This window comes from Perca fluviatilis, chromosome 1, assembly GCF_010015445.1.
Source record: "Perca fluviatilis chromosome 1, GENO_Pfluv_1.0, whole genome shotgun sequence".
In the NCBI taxonomy this organism is placed as follows: Eukaryota; Metazoa; Chordata; class Actinopteri; order Perciformes; family Percidae; genus Perca; species Perca fluviatilis.
In genome coordinates, this window is record NC_053112.1 from 39,159,684 (window position 1) to 39,182,142 (window position 22,459).

General features: G+C 42.3%; 2 protein-coding genes across 2 annotated transcripts; one reads left to right on the top strand and one right to left on the bottom strand.

Annotated features, from left to right (window-relative positions):
- Window positions 1-1,467: 1,467 nt before the first annotated feature.
- On the bottom strand, window positions 1,468-9,931 carry cryba1l2 (crystallin, beta A1, like 2). Its single transcript, XM_039816149.1, has 6 exons — window positions 9,829-9,931; window positions 9,434-9,511; window positions 9,199-9,317; window positions 4,340-4,481; window positions 3,364-3,506; window positions 1,468-1,868 (listed from the first exon to the last, which is right to left on the bottom strand). Exons 2-6 carry the CDS (start codon window positions 9,506-9,508, stop codon window positions 1,721-1,723), a joined length of 627 nt encoding a protein of 208 aa, XP_039672083.1. The 5' UTR covers window positions 9,509-9,511; window positions 9,829-9,931; the 3' UTR covers window positions 1,468-1,720.
- A 5,847-nt stretch (window positions 9,932-15,778) lies between these two features.
- On the top strand, window positions 15,779-21,096 carry crybb1l2 (crystallin, beta B1, like 2). The gene is made up of 6 exons (XM_039816163.1): window positions 15,779-15,862; window positions 16,723-16,820; window positions 17,218-17,336; window positions 18,233-18,365; window positions 18,467-18,609; window positions 20,434-21,096. Exons 2-6 carry the CDS (start codon window positions 16,728-16,730, stop codon window positions 20,603-20,605), a joined length of 660 nt encoding a protein of 219 aa, XP_039672097.1. The 5' UTR covers window positions 15,779-15,862; window positions 16,723-16,727; the 3' UTR covers window positions 20,606-21,096.
- Window positions 21,097-22,459: the final 1,363 nt, after the last annotated feature.

Sequence of the window (22,459 nt, forward strand, 5' to 3'; positions counted from 1 at the left end):
TAAACTTATTCTTTGTAAATCTTTACCATCATTCCCAAAAAGAACCAAGCAGGCCTGCCTTTTTGCACAATTCAAATATTCTTCAAAAGTTGCCACGTTCAGCGTGTAGCTAGCTCGAAGGTTGCTGATCCAGACTGGTTTGATCCAGGCTGCGTTAAGAGAAAAGTCATTCAGTTAGGTCAGGGGCGCAAGCTGTCATGCTTTCATACTGATGGTCAAACATTCGCACACTTTTAGGTACTGTTCTCAGACATTAGGGTCGGGGTTATTTATTTTGGTAGGGAGTTCCATATAAACCTGCCTGTGGGAGGAAGAAATACAATCCATTCTGGAGTGGATATTTAACTTTGTAATCTTTGTAATAAAAAAATCACTTCTGACTTTTCAATGAACTGATGCCAAAGCTGCTTGACGTTGCTGTGAAGTTGTATGTATGTATGTGTCATATTACTGACTTAAACAGTGTGAAACTGTTGGTCACAGAATACATGTTGTACTTCTCTCTTGATCCCACCTCTACTTTTTTAACTAAAAAATGTGTTGAAGTCAACTGCTGTTTTTCGTGTATCTTGACTGGTGGGTGGTGCGATATAAAAGACTTTATTAAGATAGGCAATCACTCATCGCCATGGAAACTTTAAAGGACAACCAGTGCAAAGAATAGCAAGACTAAATGTCATTGCAGTTATGGTGACCGTACATTCACATACCCTCACATTTATAAATGTAGACTACATCATTACAATTGCTGATACCTTTTACTTATTTAAGAGTAGATGCCCTATAATAAACTTGAAAAGCATGAAAAATACAACCTACACAACAAGCACCAGTTTCTAGTGTTAAATTACTGATGCATTAACTTTATATGAACTAAAATGATTACAAATATTTTAAGTCAGAGATCTTCAACAGTGTGTCTCCTAAGTTACTGCAGGGGGGGGCAGCAAATTATAATACATTTTTCCAAAAACTAAAATGTCTTAACATGAAAATATTATTGCCAAATATAAATCAGCCTATTTGTGAAAAAAAAATTAAATAAAAATTGGGCAGCCAGATACAGTAAATCCTAAGGATACATTGTGCCACATGTACTGTATGTTTAACATTAAAACATGATTTATAAGATCATGCCAACTAATTTATTATTTAATAGCTTAGTATTCTATGCACTAAAAAGGTATGTATACTTTAGGCCACCCTACTTGTCACTGTAGGCCCAGTTTAATATGCAACTTAATTTTATACAATATATGTAGTAGTAGTCCCTGATCCGTCTCTCTGTCAAGGGGTCCCCGGCTTATAAAACGTTGAAGGGCCCTGCTTTAAGTTGTAGTCGTCCTAACCAATCAAATGCTGATAGTAATTAAACTGCTTCTTTAGTTGATGTGTTTTGCATTTAAAACATGACATTCTCTCTGCATACAGTATGTCCACTCACGCAGGAATGAAACAAAGGACTTCTCAGGTTCTCAATCTGAGCTTTATTTGTACCAAAACAAAATGAGTCTTAACAGAAATCTGAATATGAGCCGGGAAAAAGAGGTAGCTTCTACGTCACTGGTGGTTTGCGTTGTAGTTGCGGTCCTGTCAATTCAAGCCTTAAACTCAGAACCAATCTAAAGTCCAGGCTTTTGGCCCATAGTCAAACCTCTAAAGCACAGCGTCCAGGTGTGAGCCTGAGCCGTGGCTGTTGCCAGTTCTAATCCGCTCCATCTCAGTGCCTGATGCGTCTGATGGACTGGATCTTGGGAGTCTGGCAGTGGGAGCCCCAGTTCCTCCAGTGCTGGTAGTCTCCGCTGTGTTTCTCACACTCCATGATGTACTGCTGGCCTCTGTAGCCCGGGTACTCATAGCACACAAAGCTGAAGAAAGACAGAGGCAGGGGTAGAGGTTCAAGAAGGTGAGTAAGAAAAGCTCATTTAAATGTTTCAGACTTGCTTTACAGTAAGAATTTCTCCAGGTGGTATTCAGATTAAATGCATATGTTAAAGAATTGAAAAAGTATAAATTAACTGAGTGGAACATTTTATAGCAACAAAATATAATTGTCAGTGCTCTCTGGTGCACAAACTTTCTGTAATGGTGACAGTGTTTCTATATTACTGTCAAAATCTTTTTAGCATCTTTGTTCTGCAGTTTCTTATTTATCAGCCAACGTTAAATTAGCTGGATACATGGTTAAATGTAATTTGCGGCATCGCCGTGTGCACTTTGTTAATAGCAATCGGTCCCAAAACGTCCCAGTTAGATTGTAAATGCCGTAAACATATTCTTTGTAAATCTTTACAATCATTCCCCGAAAATACCAAGCACGCCTGCCTTGTTGCAGAATGCAAATTTTATTTCAAAAGTTGCCAATTTTCAGCGTCTAGCTTAGCAGCTTGAAGTTTGTTGTTGTTTCCTGTAGTGAAGAGATTTTGAGAACGGCAACACGGAGAGCGAACATCCTGCGTGTAATCCACACGCAGGATGTGAGGCTTCATCCTGGAAATGTACTTCTGGTGATCCACACTAGTTTGATGTTAGTGTATTTCAGTGTCTTGTTATTTATCGGGTGCCAATAAGATATTAAGAGAGATTAAAGTGAGATGATTAGAATTTGCCATGCTAGCAGCTCTGTGAGGCTGTACTGGGGCACAGCGGTGCATTGGTGCTAATAATGCTTACTATGGCAATGCTAACATGCCATATTAATAAGCAGATATAATGTCTTAGGGTAGCATGTTACCATGCTTGATTAGCTTATCAGCAACTAAAGGCAAAGTACAGCTGTGGCTGGTGGGGATGTCATAAAGTTTGCAGGTATTTGATCATAGAGGATTATTAAAGGATTTCCAAAGTTATTACAAATCACCCCCGAGGGGAAAGAATGTCCGCCCCCTGGTGATGGTCAATGAATTCATGGTGGATTCATAGCGGTCCTGGAGATGTTTTTTAGTATTAAAACATGATTTAAAAAAAGTCATGCCAACAACTATTATTTTATTAGCTCTTTTATGCACTAAAAAGACCCACACGTTATTGTAGGCCTAGTTTAATACACAACTTCATTTTATACAATATATGTAGTAGGGGGTACCTGATCCATCTCTCTCAGTTAAGGGGTCCTTGGCTTAAAATATACCCCCGTTTTAAACGATACCAAGCCCTACACGTGTGTAAATGAGGGTTTTTGTTGCTTGCGGACATGAGGCTGTGTGCCTCTTGAAAGGTCTGAACGGATATAACTACATTGTGGCTTGTGTCTGTTATAGTACCGCTGTTCTTTTCGGCTTCAAAGCCCTCTGAAACGTCTTTATGGTAAAGAGCTATCATTCAACCTGAACCAGAATGTGTTGGGATGAAGCAGGGACTTACGCTCCACACTGCACGTGCATGGATCCCACCTCGGGCCTGAACCAGCCCATGGCCTGCAGGGAGGGGTAGTCGTCGCACAGCTCGGTGCATTGGCCCATGAAGTTCTCTCTCTCAAAGATCATCATACGGCTGCTGTGGTGAGACTGTGGAGGGGGGTGCAACAGAGAGCTAGCGTTAGGTAGGGCTGCTCGATTATAGAAAAAAAAAAAAGGTCAATATTGAAATCTCCATTATTTAACATGTTTACTCATTGAGTGAAAAACACCTAGAAGTGTGAAATTTCCCTTAACACTTTTCCCAGTTGAAATTTGTTTTCTCCATTAAGAACACAAGACAAATTAAGAGTTTAATAATATCGTTTTTCTCGATTATTCTGTTTTTGTGATCATTGTGAGCTGAAATCGTAACCGCGATTTAAATTTCGCGATTACGCCCTAGGGCTGGGCAATATATCAATATAAATGGATATCGTGATATGAGACTAGATATCGTCTTAGATTTTGGATATCGTAATATGGCATAAGTGTTGTCTTTTCCTGGTTAAGTGATGTAATTTTCTGAAATTACCAGACTGTTCTAGCTGTTCTAATATTTGCCTTTGCCCACTTAGTCATTATATCCACATTATCGATGATTATTTATCACAAATCTTATTGTGTAAATATTTTGTTAGAGCACCAATTGTCAACACTACAATATCGTCGCAATATTGCTATTGAGGTATTTGGTCAAAAGTATGGTGATATCTGAGCTTCTCCATATCACCCAGCCCTACGCAGCCCTAGTGTTAGGCCTGTCAGACAGACATACAGAGCAACAGACATTCGGCCCCCAGTTGACTCATTTCTATTTTTGAGCCGTTTCAGTCGCTGTGTGGCATCACTCCGTCACTCACTATCTTCTCATTTCCTTTCAGCCTTTCTCGCTCTTTCACTCCCACTTCTCTCTTCCTATGTCTTATTCTGCATGTACTCACAGCGCAGTAGATGGGGCGGAAGGACATGAAGCGCTCGTTGTGGTAGGACAGGGAGCCACTGTAGGCATCCCAGTTTGGGTACTCGCCCCTCTCCAGGATGAACTGCTGGCCCTGGAAGTCATGGTGCTCGAATCCCACCCATCTGGACCCATGGGTGAAGGAGAGAAGAGTGAAATGGTCAGATGGGTGAGTAACAGCGGTAAGCAGTGTCTGAAATCAGTACATGAACATAGAACAGACGGGTAACACTAGACAGGGTGAGAGGAGAATAAAGCAAACAAGGAGAGGGAGCCCAGTCTACAGATGGGAAATTAAACCAGTTCTGTCCCTCTAGTGGACACAGGAAACAGTGCACTCAGTTGTGAGGGTCCTGTGTTTTTTACATTGAACATTTTCCACAGTGCCAAAGTGTCCTAAATCAGACAGTTTAATCCCTAAAGGTAATATCCACCACTTTTAAAATTTGGCCGCTATTCTCACAAAATGATGACTGAAGATTAAAAATGTCCAATTCATTTTTCAGAATTGATATATCACTATTGGTTTTAGTTGTAAAACATTGCAACTCTGGTTCTCCTTCAAGTTTTTATAAACAAAAAAACGCCATAGTTGTGTTCAGTTGGCTCTGAAACCTCGAGGAGTTGGACACATCTCTCAACAACCAAGGCAGGACAATCGGTCAGTTTAACTTAACAACACGGCAACCAAGAAATAAAAAGTGAGCGACTCTACAGAGGCCCTGGGTGCTCATTGGGCTAATATTTGGTTCTGAATAAAGCCTGTAACTTTTGCGGGTTGCCATCCATCCACTCAGTTTCTACAAAAGTGATCAAGTTGGTATTCAGGGATTGTATTTTTCTTTCCTTAGGCTACAAATTGCACAGTCAATTCTCACTACTTTTCGCTCAGAAAAACTGTCTGCATTCAGCTGCTGAAGTCAGCAGGTGTTTGGCGAATCACTACTCTGACCTCGGCAAACTCTACGCACACAGCATGACTAAGGCTGTCTGGGCTGTTACGTATAAAGCTGCTCAGAATAAAGTTTTGGTCTGAAGTGCGTCAAAATACCGAGGGTGGCACAAGTGTGCTAAGAGGAGAGGAGAATTATGCTCCTGAATTATTTAAGAGTTCAAAATGTTTTCTTAGCCTGTGAGGAGTCACCAACAGATGGCTGCTCGATGTAAACAGAGGAAGAGACTGCACTCTTTCCAACCAAGAAAAGCTCTTTGGAAATATACTGTATAATGACATGCAGTTGTTAAAACACAACTGCATTATTTAGGCACTTAATACTCACACAAGAAAAAAAGTTGCTGATTCAGTTTGAATATAACCAAATGCTGGGACGCTAGAGTTAATTAGAGTTAATTTCCTAATGTGCACATTAAATACTTTTATATAAATGACAAAAGTACAGTAATTACAGTGCGTCTCCCAAAGCTTGAAGAAATGCAATCACTGATCTGGAAAACAAGAAATAATTAAACATCTAATTGTGGCAGAACCGTCACGAAAGGTTATCAATTTAAGCTGAAAATCTAACCTTTGTAACTAATTTAAGAGTTTATATTTAGAAATAGAATTCCAATCAGTATTTCTGATGGTGTGTCAATGTAATCACTGTCTTGGGTAAGTAGATTATTATTCCTATATAGACTTATGCATGCTTTAACACTGAGGCATAAGTAGGGCTGGGTATCGTTTAAAAGTGTTGGATACCGGTACCAATACCAATACTGTGACTTCGATAGGGGTCCTACACAATAATTTTTTTGATGCCAATTTTATAAAATCCATTTTTAAGAAATCTTTTTATTTATTTTTCAGCTCCTACTACGTGAGCCCCATCTCTGTTGTAACGTAGAGCTTTTCCTGCCTGCCTCTACGACGTGTAACGTTAGACGGCCAATCATCAGCATTATTAGATCTTGGTAGAAGCATGCTGCATGCTGATTGGCTCACTGATGCTGATGAGATTTGCTCCTTAGGTACTGAACTTTGGTATCCAATTACGAGCCATCTTTCGATACTCTATACAAAGGAGGCAATTCGGTAGGTGCCTAAAAAGTATTAAATTCGGTACCCAGCCCTGGACATAAGGAACGTTGGACAATTATCAAATCTTACTTTTGATCATCCACACGATCGTTTGTTGGAGCATTTTCACAATCACTGAACAAAATAATGAAAAAAAAACTAGAAGGGCACTCGGAGAGCGCAGACCTCCGCCAAGGCCATGCCCTATTTCGCAATGCTAACGAAAAAAATTATTTGTGTATCTGCCCCGTGATTCGGATCCGCACCTAAATGTAATGGGTTCTTCCTGGGCCCATGCTACACCCTTCCACCAATTTCTATGGAAATCAGGCCGGTAGTTTATCCGTAATCCTGCTGACAGGCAAAACAAACCAAACTGAAAGCAAGCAAACTGAATGAGGTATTAAACACTACTGCTAACCTACCACCTACATCATTACACTCGCCCCATTATATTTGCACACAACAATTAAAACAAATAATCTTTGAGACATTTATGCATTTGGAAGTACATGACAACTGGGTGATACCGCGTTGGGTAGTTATGGTAACGGGCTGTTGCTTCCTGAATCATGAAGTTGAACCATTTGATTGTACCTTTGGGGTTTAACAAATATGGCTCATACTAAAGGCCCCAATAACATATGTTCTCATCCAGCAACATATTTGGTTGTTTTACATGAGAGATTTCTGTATTTCTGTTTTTCTCTGTGTTCTTCTCAGTGGTTTGAGAAAAGGTGATGTCACATAGTCCATAAACCAATCAGAATTAAGCAATATTTGAATCACAATGTAGGCTAATGATTTTAGTAGGGGCGCTGTCAGTCAGATCTGATCAAACCGCAGCCACACAGTCCCGATGAAGCAGATTAGCTGAGCTTCTCTTAATGAATATTACCCAGTGGTGGAAGTATCTAAATAACTTACTTAAAAAAAAGCCCAAAACAGTCTCCTAAGCCCCTCCCCACACAAGGGAGAATGAATGCGTGTGCATGAGCAGTGATTGACACGCAGTTAGACACCCCTCCCCTGGCCCTGATTGGTGCATCTGAACAGGGAGCGTTGGATTTTAGCAAATCGCACTACAGGCTGGAGGTGGTGCCAGAGGAGCCGGATTTATTTTTAAATGACCTGCTTCATGTAGTTCTACTGGAACATAGGGTCAGTTTCAGCAAATATGACAGTTAGATTTAGGGTACCCAGATAGCTCAGTTGGTAGAGCGGGCGCCCATATATAGAGGTTTACTCCTCGACGCAGCGGGCCCGGGTTCGACTCTGACCTGCGGCCCTTTGCTGCATGTCGTTTCCCCTTTGATGTCTTCAGCTGTCCTGTCAAATAAAGGCCTAAAAATGCCCAAAAAATAATCTTAAAAGAAAGTTAGTTTTATAAGTCTTACCTACTGCAGCTTTAAGTAAAAGTAGTAATACCACACTAGTAAAATACTCCCTTACAAGTAAAAATCCTGTATTAAAATGTTCTACTTAAGTACTATTAGGCATAATGTCGTTGCTATATTATTGGATCATTATTAATCTGCTTCAAATACAGAAGTCAAATGAGGTCATTTCTTAATCTGACAAGAAACTAGTAACTCTGTGTTAAATAGATCTCGTGGACTAAAAAGTACAATATTTGCCTAGTGGAGTATAAAATATATAAATTTTAATTTATACCGTTTATTGATCCCCAGTGGGGAAATTACAATTTACACTCTGTTTTGTTAGAAATCACTACACACAGGCCTGAAATACACACACACACACACATGCTCAGGACCTATTCATGCACAAATGGAGAGATGTCAGAGTGAGTGGGCTGCCAGTGCTGGACCAGCACCCTGAGCGGTTGGGGGGGTACGGTGCCTTGCTCAAGAGCACCTGGCAGTGCCCAGGAGGTGAACTGGCATCTCTCCAGCTACCAATCCGACCCTCCGGTTCCCAACCCAAGTCCCTACGGACTGAGCTACTGCCACCCCTTAAACAGAAAATCTCAAGTAAAGTACAAATACCTTAAAAAAAAAAAGTAAAAAGTACTACACTTGAGTAAATGTACTTCCCACCACTGATAATACCCCAGAAAGTTTCTTTAACTTTGACTGTTGCTTATTTAGTCATGAATATTTAATGTTATCGAGAAAAATGTAATATTTGAAAAGAGGTTTTCAGAGGTTTTAAGATTGTAATGAGTTACCAGTGTGAAAACTGGGCCACAGAATAGAGTAACAGTATCCGTAGTATAAAATATTATAGCAGGTATAGGTTTAGAGCAGTTTGAAATTTCTAAAGAATTTGTGTGCTTTTCATCAGAGGGAGCTTGACACTAAGAAATGGAAGTATCACACAACAAAACAGCCATGGCGTTGTGTTATCCACTGCTGACCAAGGAGAACTGTTGACCACAGGTGAGGCGCGCACACAACCTCTGAATAGGCTCCACAAAGGGAAACTCCTGCGGTATAAATGCCTTTCAGACGGGTTAAAAGACCTGGTCAGCGCCGCAGGTTTTCCTGATACAGCTCGTTTATCAGTATTTCATCTGAAAAAGCAGCTGTAAGAAAGAAAGAGGACGATCTCCCCTCTGCTGCTTATTCTGGCAGCGCCCTACCCGCAGCATAGCGTGACCTCAGAGGTGATATGCTTTAGTGGGAGCCTGGATCCTTCCTCTCTCATCATCTCTCCGTCTCTCACACACAATCACACACACACACACACACACACACACACACACACACACACACACACACACACGCACGCATGCACGCGCGCACACACAGTCAGTCAGCTGTCCACAGAGACGTGCAGGCGTACAGGCTGTGACTCACGCTCCACTCTCCACTCGGATGGAGCGGATGTTGTCCAGGCCGCAGTTGTGGATGTTGCAGCACTCGGAGGTGAACTCCAGACACTTGCCCTGGAAATGCTCCCGCTCAAACACAGTCACCTGCACACAGGGGAAGACAAGGGGGTGGCATGAGTGTGTATACTTTGTGTGTGTGTATACTGTGTGTGTGTGTGTGTGTGTATACTGTGTGTGTGTGTGTGTGTGTGTGAATTCACCTTAAAGAAGGGGGATGTACCCATGCCAGGGAAGTACATGGGTGAGGTCATGTGGGTTTTAGTAAATCTGTTCATTTTCTAAAGTGGAAAAAGAACGAAAAGAAACTCAAAATACATGGATCAGAGAATAAGCACTTAAATGTATGAGTATTGTCAACTTTTGATTTACTGGATAACTATTTTTTTTTTTCTTTAAATAGTTTCCATTTGTTGTAACTAATTCCCTCTATATGAATAAAAAAAAAAATAATTGACATCTAACTTCTCATGCAGCCAAAGTGTTCGGACTGCCGAGCTATAGCAACTAAAACATCTGGGTTAGAAACATGTCATCCGGTAAATATTTTTAAATAAATCCGTCCCGTGGGAAAGTTCATTTTCCCGCTCGTGCTTACCTGGGTGCTCTCCGCTGTCCTCGCGCTACTCACACACCAAAATCCTCTTTACGTAGACTTTTGTCTGAACCTGGCGCTTCTGTTTTATACCGGCGTCCACGCGGGAACTTCGTGCTCGCGCGTGTGCGCGTGTTGCCTCTCGAATGCTAATGATGTAAACGAGGCAAGTTTTTCAGGTGTGAAGCTTGCCCGAGTTCAGGAAGACACTTCCGGTTAGGGTTTTCAAAATTAAGCTCAGTTGAACATTATAACACCCATATACAGTGTGTTACAATTATTAATATTATTAAGAATACTACATCAGCAGTTATTTAAATTTACATTTCATTTTAGACCAAATATTTTTTTTTAAATCCTTGATTCCAGCTTCTCTTCGCTGATTTATAACATAAATAGAGTATCTTGGAAGTATTTTATAACAATGAATTGCTTAATAGAGAAAAATAATCGTTAATTGTTATTAATATGTCAAAAGTTGGGTGAGCATTACTATGGGAGCCCAGGATTCGTGTTACATGATGGTTAGGCCCTACAGTTAATAAATAATGATTATTGTTGCCGCCCTTTTTCTGAGCCTGCCTCATAAATAGGCCTAATAAGGTTTTATTTTGAAGGGCAGAGGGAAGAGGAGTTCCGGTATTCCTATGGCTAACTGTAATCAACTTGACTCAGGTGAGAATGAACGTCCCGTGCGCTCCTCCGTACTCCTGTTGGTGCGTCAAAAAACGGTTTGTGCGCCCGCACTCGTGCGCGCGCCGGTGAGCGTGCCTCTCGCTCTCTCCCTTTCTCTCTCTCGCGCTCTCTCTCTCTCTCTTTGTGACCCTATGCGGCCTGTCGACTCAGCAGATCATATACAGCGCAGGCACAGAGGTGAGGTGGGGAATGCGGGGCTGTTGTTGGTCTATTCGTATAGGTCAGCAGTGCCATGTATAGAGGGCAACAATGGCCGGGGCTATAGGCAGAGAATGAGAAGGATTTGGAGAGCCATCCAGGGAGCCTGTTTCAATGGTGGCTCTCAAAAGTCGAGGAAATTGTGACAGACCAATTCAATTAATAATGATAATAATTAACGAATAATATACTAACGTTCTCTTACAATGAAAAGGAGCTAGAAAAGTGGATTTGAAGAAAGAAAAAGATAACTTTGTGGTTATGATGAAACACTCAGTCTAAGCTGGGGCCTGTGTGTCGCATCCACAGAACAGAATTTTTTTTGCACTGATGCTGTTTTAATTAAAAAAAATAAAAACCACCAAGTCCATCATTTCACACAAGGGGCCACAGTTGCCACAGCAACATCACCCCCCCCCTCCCCTCTCAACCTCATCTGGTCCTTGACATTTCGCCTAGAGAGCATGAGGAGGCTGATACCAAGTTCTCCTTAACATGTTCACCGTCACAAAGACACACACACACAAAGGCAGTGGCCACGTCAAAAGACATCATTTTCCCAACAGAATTTCAGACGTCAATGCTCTTCCACGACTTTGCACCAACATTATTTTAGCAAACCTGAATTTGTCAGGTGGTACATGCATATGTCTTGTCACTCTCCTGTATTAGTGAAAGGAAGATGAATTTGGCAGGATCATGCACTAAAATAGGCCCACCTTTGACTTGATAAATCTAATGTGCGTATACATCATTATCTGCTGGAGGATCCTCAGGATGCTCCACTTTCATTTTGGAGAGTTTGGTTCTGGCTACATACATATATCAACTTTTCAGACGGGCTGTGTGAACTGTGTGGGATACAGTTACTGTGATAAAGAGTTTTCCGAAAATGACGGGATGCAGGAATTGACACAACACGCATTTGCTAAAAAGGATCAAAAGGCATTATCTTTGTTAAGTCAAGTGTGGCACTTGGGGATGCAAATTTAGATTTTTTTTTGATCAGTCAAACCTTTATTGAATCTGAAGGCGCAGTTCTTTCACACACTTCAAGGCACACTTCCGCCATGCTCCAGATATTGATCAAAGGGCTTTTTGAAGAGCATAGTTTATTAGCGCACATAAAGAAAATGGCATTGACTTTTCTCTGCTCTTTTTTCATCTTTTGCCATCAGATCAGTTGCAGTATCTTATTACTCCAGCTGTGTATGGTCTGATCATAAGGAGCCGGATCACAGTGTCCAATTATGAAGTTGTGTTGCTGTCATGTTTCCAGCTGTGCCAGGTGTGATTGTGAAAAATGTCTGGTCCTATACCGTGCGCTCCAAGGATATCTATGCAGGATAAAGGATCTTCGTATATGCTGCGTTGCAAATATTAAGTATGTGATTCTTAAAGTTTATTAACTGACAAAATCCAAGGACTTTAAGTTATCTACTTACAGATTCTTAAATCATAAGACACATTCCTTAATTTACATTATTGTTTGCTACTGTATTACTACTGTATTAGTAATGTAGTTTTAAATCATTTTATGATCATATCTGTCCTATCTTTCAGGGCCTATTTGTATTGTCCTCTATGGCAGGGATCTTCAATGTTTTTTAAGCCAAGCCTTAACTGAGAGAGAGATAGATGTATGTAGTATGTACTGTATAAAGATACAGTACATACCTTTTTTTGCATAGAATACAAAGCTATTAAAATAGCCTAATAGTTGTTGGCATGATTTTATAAATCATGGTTTAATATTAAACATACATGTGGCACAGTGACTAGGATGAACTGGATCTGGGGATGGTTATCTTAGTGACCACCTTACCTATAGGCCAGAAAGCCTATCATCAGTGGGGATTTATATTTGCTAATAATATGTTAAATTCATGTTACGATTTTTTTTTATTGTTTTGAAAAAACTTAACAACACAACACAAAAATTAACAAGAATTTGGAGGCCCCCCTGCATTGACTCTGAGGGGCCCCTGGGGGGGTCCTGGACCCCCTATTGAAGATCTCTGCTCTATGGGAATGTTTTATATTATCTGTGTGTGTTCTCATGCTACAATGTGAATTATTATGTAAACTATCAACGTCTCCACATCCAGCGACTTGTTTCTCTTACAAAGTTATGCACAATTCTTTTGTGCATTATAATATGAATGTCCAGCAATATGAGCAATCCCCCCGCAGTGCAGAACCTGTTTATTCAACAAAACTGCTTGGTTAGGTTTAGTAAAAGATGGTGGTTTGGGTTAAAATAAGTCTATTTTGAGTTTTGGTTTCACACGGGACACTAACAGCGGCCTTTTGGGCGCAAGTCCACTCACGATTACGTGCTTTACTGTATATGCAAATGAAATAGCGCTTTACTTTTCGTAGGTATAAATAAGAACGAATAAGAACAGCCGGAAACTATACTTATGCTGCCATTTTGGCCCGGTGTCTCCTTTAAAAGAGATAATGTATCTTAAGAAACGTCCTGTTTAAATAAAGTAGTGATCAAATGAAAACAATGTATCCTCACTCCCTTTTCCTCATCTGCTCTGAGAAGTGTTCTATCAGCTGGACCACACGTGTCAAACTCAAGGCCCGCGGGCCAAATCCGGCCCCTCGCAGATTTTAATCCGGCCGCGTATCAATTTCACCTAGTTTTTGTAGCTTTTTCAACGTTTTGTCGCTTTTTCTAAAGTTTTGCCGATGCTTTTTTTTTCGATGTCTTTTGCTGCCGTTCCGACGTTTTTTTTCCGATGTTTTTCGACCTTTTGTTTTTGATGGCTTACTTTTTTGCTGACGTTTTGGGGGCTTTATGTCGACCAAACTGTAAATGAGAAGGCTATATGAGACATGCAATAATACAGTCAAATATGTTTGACTTTTTCAATGAAATAAAAGCATGTCAATAAACTAAACATGTCTGGCCCTTGATGTGATTCTTATTTTCCACTGTGGTCCCCTAGTGAAAATGAGTTTGACACCCCTGATCTAGACTGTCCTTTTGGATGGTGGACCTTGACTATATCCAGTCACAGAAGCCAGTCCAAAGGGAAGAACCTTAGTCTCCTAGTCTCAACTCTAGAGGACAGAGAACAGGGAGACAAGGGTAGAGCTGTAATCGGGCCTTAAAAGTTCGGCCCGACAAGGCCCGAGCCCGACAAGTACATTTTGATTGACAGCTTTTTAAAAGCCCAAACCCGTTTACAGCCTGACATTATTCAAATGTGCGCACACACGCACGCAGCTCTTTTGCCTTTTGTCAAGAATGAGTCATTTATACATTTTTAACATCATTTATTCGTGACTAACGTAGGCTATAGGCCACTTGGAAGTTGGAACAAAGAAATAAAATAAGTCCTCTGTAACATTGCAACGTCTCAGCACTCTAAAAAGTTTTCCACACCTCAGACTTTGCTTTCTTTGCCGGTGCAACCAAAACGTAATCGCCAGAGGCCAGCCTCCGTTTCACCTCCTCAGCATCCGTTTTCGCGCTAATCGAAACGCATCACCTGACCGCTCATTTACCGTGCAACCCAGAGCGCAAGCCCGAGCCCGGCCCGAGCCGTGACACGTGACTTCTTAGTCATCCAACAGTCACTGAGAGGGAGGTGTGGGATTCAGCCCTTTTGCTCAGTCCTCCATTGACCTCTCCCTGATCCCCACTTGAGCGTGAGGATTTGAGGAAATTCAAATTGCAGGATTAAAGAGGCCCATCCCAGAATCCAAGACATGAGTTGGACTTCGGGATCTCATCTGGTGAAGAGCTGCAGCCCCCTCCCCCCCACCCTTCCTGCCCTCATCAGTACACGTGAAACCTTGATGTCACGCATCAGGGTTTCCGCGGGGTCTTAAAAGGTCTAAAATTTCAAAATCAAAATTTTAGGCCTTAAAAAGTCTTAAATTCGCAAAAGTATTGTGTGTTTAGAGCTATACGTTCGACCGGTTTGCTTGTTCCCTCATGTGCGCTTTTGGTAGAACCCACTGCAATATTTTACCCACCCACGTAAGAAAAAAGACAGAGGGCTTTAATTTAATAGCTTTCTCCCACAGCTACGAGGAGAGAGATTCCGATTATTGTCCATGCACACTGTGAACCGCTCTGCTCACCCGGAGTTGGAACAGAGACTTTATTGCTTCTCACAGCTTATTGCTTTTCCTGTTATTGTTTGTCCCAGCGCCTCTTGATTACAACACTGATGGGAATAGCAGTGAATAATTATTTTTGTGACAGGCTCTTCATGGTCAGCCTGGCTGGGATTGTTTTGGGGGGGGGGGTTAGGGCTTTCGTTCGTAGCAGCTTACTGACCGAACTCCCTTTTGGGTTTATGGATTCATGTCATGATCAGTGGTAGAAGACGTATTCAGATGCTTTACTTGAGGAAAAGTACTTATACCACACTGTAAAAATACTCTGTAACAAGTGAAAGTCATGCATTGAAAACGTTACTTTAAAACTAACTGTAAAAGTATGTAAGTATCATCGGGAAAATGTACTTAAAAGTATTAAAAGTAAAAAGTACTCAATGTAGAAAAATCCTCCCATTTTAGAAACTGGAAACGATCCAAACAGTCATTTCAGCTGGACTTGTAGGCCTGTATATGTACACTACATGTACTGCAAAAATCTTAATTTGTAAAGTAACTAAAAAAGTCAGACGAATGTAGTCTTCCCCTCTGAAAGGTAGCGGAGTAGAAGTTGGAAGTGGCATGAAAAGAAAAGAGTCAAGTAAAGTACAAGTACCTCAGATTTGTACTGAAGTACAGTACTTGAGTAAATGTACTGTTTTACATTCCACCACTGGTCATGATCAAGTTATTATGATGCTATTTTGTCTTCCATCAGGTCCTCTCAGGCCAAATATACATTGATTTGATTCCTCATATTCGTATCTTCTACCTATATCTCTCTGGCTTTTTTCTGCCCCTCTCTCTCTCTCTCTCTCTCTCTCTCTCTGCCTCTCTCTCTCTCTTTGATGATGGGGGTATTTCTATTCTGTGGGGGCTGTGAGCTCAGCGAGTTTGTTTCTGTGACTCTAATCCCCTCTCTCTGGGCGCCAGCATATAAAAGCGCCGAGGGGCCTGGTGCCTCACACAGACCACCAGTCTCAGCCCCGAGTCTACTCCTTTACCCACACACTGCCTACAGGTAAGACAGTGGACAAACATCATACAGAAGGAGAAAAGAAAAGACAGAAGGGAGGTAGAGAGCCAGAATAACCTGACGTAAAACCTAATGATGAGAAAAGTCTTTTGTAGTTCGAGCTCCAGTTATGAAGTGAATATCTTTTTGGATGAATCCAATAGCTCTCATATGATCTCTTATACTCAGAATAAACATTTGAGTTTATTCGGGGTATAAATTATTGTTAAAACTAATGTTTAAAATGCTTGGCTGGTTGAACCTGAAACTCTAAAAATCTAGTTGGTTCCACAAACACAGCACTTTAATTTTTAATTTAATTTTTTTCTTTTCTTTTTCAAAAATCTGTCTATATGTAATGTATGTTATATGCGCGTGTTAAAAGGGTACTGTAGCTTTTGTACTGTAGACTGCTATGTTCATTTGTTAAGGAGGAATTCCTTTTGGTTGTTTTGATGTTTTTTGATGCAAAAAGGTTTTATACCATACATGTAAAGCAGAACAAGGGACCAGATAGTAATGTGTGTGGTAAAGTCTGACCTGAATTCAGCTGTGTTAGGTATTGTATGAAAGTTATTAGGGGTTATTTGTTTAATGTATTTTTGCTAAACGGAGGATAATCTAAATCTTTACATATACTATTGTGTTATATTACTTTGATATGTTGAGATATTGTGAGTAGGGTGTCATCTCTTTCCTTAGTCAAGGGGAGTGGGCTTAGCTTTTTTGAAATAATTGAAACATAATGTTTAACCCCCTTGCCCACCCTAATCATTTTCATACGGTCTCTTAATTTGACAGTGAAAGACAGCTATTAAAGTCTGATTTAAGGCCTCTTTATCTTCTCTCTCTCTCTCTCTCTTCAGTCATCATGTCTGCCGGAGGAGAGAAATCCAAGTCTGCTTCCCAGACTGACGGGAAGGCTCAGAACAAGATGTCTGATATGGGCAACATGGCCTACAAGGTACACACACACACACACACACACACACACACACACACACACACACGCACACACACTGCACCCCACATGTATAACCAATGATCAAAAATCTACAGATATGGCCTCACGCTAACATCTTACCTTCTGATCATCATCACAAACCTGCTGGTTCTTACAGCTCAGTGTGGGGGCGGTCGACTACTACAACAGACTAGGCTACCATGTGAGGCTTCAGTGCGTTCAGCCACTGTCATCACAACACAGTCACTTCATTTTACTCTACCTCTTTCTTATGTGCTCACTTTTTCTCCTCCGTCACAATCTTTCTGTCCTATTTCTACTCTCCTCAAGTGTTGCCTTGGACCTGTGCGTCCTGCTTTCTCACTCTCATTCTCTTTCCTTTACCCCAAATGTTCAGATGTGTGTGTACGACCAGGAGAACTTCCAGGGCCGCTGCATTGAGATCAACAGCGAGTGTATGAATGTGTGTGACATGGGAATGGACAAGGTGCGCTCCCTGCGCGTCACCTGCGGACCGTAAGTAGCCTGCGTGTGCACATACATACCGCTGCACGCGCACGTACACACCCACCTGCATGTAATCATACTGTACCCAACACCCACACTCCTCTGAGCACATCGCTGGTGATGTCGAAATTGTACCTCACCATTATGTGACATTATACACTTCACATTTTTAGGCATGTAGCGGAAGCTTTTATCCCTGAGTGATTTGCAGAGAGTGCAGCAGTTGGATGAACTTCAATACCTAAACTAATGACATGACAAAGCAACATACAGCGACGACTGAGAGGAAAGTAGTGCAGCGATCAGTCAATCAAGTATCAGTGTGACCAATAAATAATGAAATGACAATTAAGGAGATTAGGGCCGCAACTAACAATTGTTTTCATAATTCGATTCATCTGTTGATTATTTTCTCGATTAGTTGTTTGGTCCATAAAACTCAAAGAGATTCAGTTTACTGTCATAGAGGAGTGACGAAACTCGAAAATATTCACATTTAAGAAGCTAGAATCAGAGAATTTTGACCGCTTTATTTTCATAAAAAAAAAGACTCAAACCGATTAATCGATTATCAAAACAGTTGGTGATTCGTTTAATAGCTGACAACTAACCGATTAATCGATTAATCATTGCCGCTCTTAAGGAGATGAGTTTTTTCAGAGCAAATAAGCAAGTAGAAAGAAGACAGGACAAAAGGGACAACATAGTCCTCAAAGCATGAAGGGAACATCCAGAGTGAGATTATCAGGGTTATTTTGTCATTCTTTGGAAAACTCCTACAACTGAGCACTCCACTGAAATCAGTGGAGTGCTCCTTTTAAAGGCCACACAGTGATTGTCCATCATACTTGGAGCTCATCACCTTACTCCCCTCTTGTCCTTGTGACCTTTCCTCCCCTCCTCAGCTTCGTGGGCTACGAGCAGATGAACTTCTGTGGGGAGATGTTCATCCTGGAGAAGGGCGAGTACCCCCGCTGGGACTCCTGGAGCAACTGCCAGAAGAACGACTACCTGCTGTCCTTTAGGCCCGTCCGCATGGTAAACCCCCTGCTGTTTAGGAAACCAGTGGTCTGACTTCATCTTCTATCTCTGCTCATTTCAACTGCTTCCCCTTCTTTTTCTCCCCCACCATCTTCTAGGACCCCGAGAAGCACAAGATCTGCCTGTATGAGGTCGGAGAGTTCAAGGGCCGTAAGATGGAGATCATGGACGATGATGTCCCCAGCCTGTTTTCTTACGGTTTCACCGACAGAGTGGGCAGCATCATGGTCAGCTGTGGAACGTGAGTAGCGTGGCAACGTGTTACGGGCATTTTCTTGCCTTTTTTAAAAGGATAGTTTGCCTTTTTGCTTACTTGCTTCTCTGCCGAGACTTGGAAAAGAAGATCGATACTGCTGTAGCTTAGCTTAGCATTAAGACTGGAAACAGATAGCCTGGCTCTGTACAGAGTAAACCAACCAGAATTGAGCTTTAGAGGGGCTGGTAGGCAGAGTTTGCCAAACTGACAAATCCTGGTTTGTTGTTTCCAGTCTGCTAAGCTAAGCTTCATATTTAGCGTGCAGACCAAGCAGCAACCCCCATGGCTAACAAATGAAGCCAACGCGGAAGTGCCAAAACTGTAGTTGGTCGAATGGCCACTTGAGGCTGGCTCCAAAAGGGAGTCAATCTCCATAGACCCCCATGTCCCGTGTTAAAATGCCCAACTTTACAGCAGAAATAAACATGTTTACATCCTGGTACAAAAAAAAGTTTTATATAACTCACCCTTTCAAATTATATTCAGGCTTACAGATCTGCATAGTTAAGGGCGTGCTGCTTTGAGCGAGAGGGGGGAGCAATCACAGGGGGCGAGCATAGACTGTAGGATTCATTGAGCCCACCTCAGCTCCACCGTGCTCCACATAAACTCTTTGCCCATTTTTGGATCAGCCGGGAGTTAGGCGACGTCAGGCACTGCCAAGATGGCGACAGCCGGAGCCACTCACTTTGAGCTTCATTTTGGCTCTTCAGAAACCTATGGGTGACGTGACGGAGACTACGTCAGGGCTAGTCAAGACCAACTAAATAGAATCCAAGTCAAGTCGATTCCAAGTCTAGACCAAGACCAGAGCAAATCGAGTTTTGTTAAAGACTATAATAAGCAATAGTGCCTTTCCAATGCTAACATGGTGACTAAGTAGTTAAGATGGATCTATAAACAAGAAAGAGATCTGCTAACATCAAACTACTCAGTGCATAGAATTTATGCACTGTTCTGTACAACTGATCCCAATTCAGGAGCCAGGAACAACTTGACCAGTTCCCAGTTGCCGTGTCCAAGACAATTTTAGATCCAACAAGGCACGAGACCAAGACAATTGCAATACTTAACAAAAAGTGGACTCAAGACCGAGACCAGACTCGAGTACTACAGCCTTGGACTACGTCCACATTTTATACAGCCTATGGTACAGACTTGAGAATCTAACTCTCTATTGAGTTGTAGCTCAGCTATCTCAAATCCTTTCTCTATTTGTGGCTCCCAATTGTCAAATCATAATTTTTTTAATAATGCCCGCTACAAACATTGCGCCATGCTTTTGCAACAGCTGCATCAAAAAGTCAAGCTCCGTGTACTGCTGCATGTGTCAGGCAGTTTCCACAGTGTCGTCATTCTCAAACTAGCAGAAACTGCAGCGCATCATCAACTATCTGAGAGCTCTGGGAGGAAGTTCAGGAATAGAGGCTTTTTTTTTTCTTCCATCAGCACCTCACTGAGGGTGTCGTGGACGTCAGCAGCTCAGCGTTTCTGTGCTCTGAGAGGTGTGGCAGACAGCAGACACTGTTTCTTAAATGTTGTGATTACTTCACGTCTGAAACATCTGTGGCTCGGCATCTGACAGCATGACAAACAGATCGATGTCTTCATTTGTTTTGATGTTTATCCTCCCTCTACATCTGTGCTTCACATGTAACATATTTCTCTCCCTTTTCACTTGACCGGTTTACTCATCTTTCAACCATGTGTTTTCTTTTCTTGAATACATTTTCTCCTAATGTTCTCCTAAACACTTTTCCTCATCACTTTCCAGATTGTCATTTCTCCTTTTCCTCTGTCTCTCCCCAGCTGGGTGGGTTACCAGTTCCCCGGCTACCGTGGCAGCCAGTACCTGCTGGAGAAGGGCGAATTCAGGCATTTCAACGAGTACGGCGCCCGCTACCCCCAGATGCAGTCCATTAGGCGCATCCGCGACATGCAGTGGCACCCACACGGCTGCTACACCATGTCCACCAAGTGAAACCCAGCGAGGGCGAGAAAGAGAGGGATCGGAGGAGAGATGGAGGCTGAGGGCGGGCACAGAGATGGAGTGGGAGGCGGGGGAGGGAGGGCGAAGAAGGAGAGGAGGAGAGAGCGGGTGTAATATTTTCTCCTCTGTCCCAAAATCCCTTGGCGGATTGAATGCAGGATGGAGGTTATGCAGTAGGTTGTTATTTTTAGTTGTCGGAACATTGTAATCTAGCGAGCAATGAAAAGTTATTCAAAGTGAAGGAGCGGAGGAGATAATTACATGGACCGCCGAGACTAGATCTGATAATGAACGCTCTCTGCATTTCAGTTTCCCTCTCTGTTTGTCAGCTCCCTTCTCCCCACTTTCCTCTTTCTCCTCCCCTCCCTCCCTCTCTCCCCCTCATACACTTATCTTCCACACCTTACCAACGTCAGCCCTCAGTCAGCCTATTACAGCTTCACTGGGTGTGTGTGTGTGTGTGTGTGTGTGTGTGTGGGGGGGGGGGTGGGTGATATGTGTGTTTCTGTGGTGGGTGATCTGAAACAGAAAATAAACTGTTGCTTCATCAACCTTAAACCCCAATAAAGCATCTCACACCCTATTCCATTTGAAATGACATCTTATTTAACAGATATGGTTGTGATGTCCCAAAAGCATCAAGATATGATATTTCCCTCAGGAGTTGGAGGACTCACATTCATCAGGTGAACAGAAACAGTCTCGCTTTGCCAAACCATCCACATGCTGCGGAGTGAAGGAGGGTCTGGCTAGTCCACACAGCATTCCTGGATGGGAGAAAAACGTGCTCTGGCTTATTGCCATTTCTTTAAAACGATCACAATCGTCACGGGCGGCGCTAAGCCCCGCACGGAAAAACCACCCTTGCAACTTTTGGCCGGCGAGCCAGGAAGTATTGCATGATATCAGGTAACGAATTGCGTAATGGCACTGCACACATACAGGAACCGGCTAGCTATAACAACAAGGTAGCAATGGAGTTTTTCACACTATCGTCATGGGTGAGCGGGCAAAAAAGAAGTAGAGCGCTAGGAAAGCATTGTCAGAGGAACAGAGAAAGAGGAAACGGCAGACTGACCGAGCAAGTTTTTACACAGTGTTGCCAAATATCTATTCCGAAGCTGTAGGGGGAGCTCTATAGAGAAACCTGTAGGGGGAGCTCTATAGAGAAACCTGTAGGGGGAGCTCTATAGAGAAACCTGTAGGGGGGGCTCTATAGAGAAACCTGTAGGGGAGCTCTATAGAGAAACCTGTAGGGGAGCTCTATAGAGAAACCTGGGGGGGCTCTTCCAGAGAAACCTGTAGGGGGAGCTCTATAGAGAAACCTGTGGGGGAGCTCTATAGAGAAACCTGTAGGGGGAGCTCTATAGAGAAACCTGTAGGGGGCTCTATAGAGAAACCTGTAGGGGGAGCTCTATAGAGAAACCTGTAGGGGAGCTCTATAGAGAAACCTGTAGGGGGCTCTATAGAGAAACCTGTAGGGGGGCTCTATAGAGAAACCTGTAGGGGGAGCTCTATAGAGAAACCTGTAGGGGGCTCTATAGAGAAACCTGTAGGGGGAGCTCTATAGAGAAACCTGTAGGGGGGGCTCTATAGAGAAACCTGTAGGGGGAGCTCTATAGAGAAACCTGTAGGGGGGGCTCTATAGAGAAACCTGTAGGGGGGGCTCTATAGAGAAACCTGCGAGCAAAAAGCGAAAGCAAAACAGTGAAGAAATTGCCAAAACTGCATAGCGCCCCTTTAAAGCAGATAATTTGTCAAAGTAGCGTTTATGGCTTGTGTATGCTGCCCCCAAGTGGCCAAAAAAGGTGTTAATGGATAACGCTACCAATTTTACACAAACCA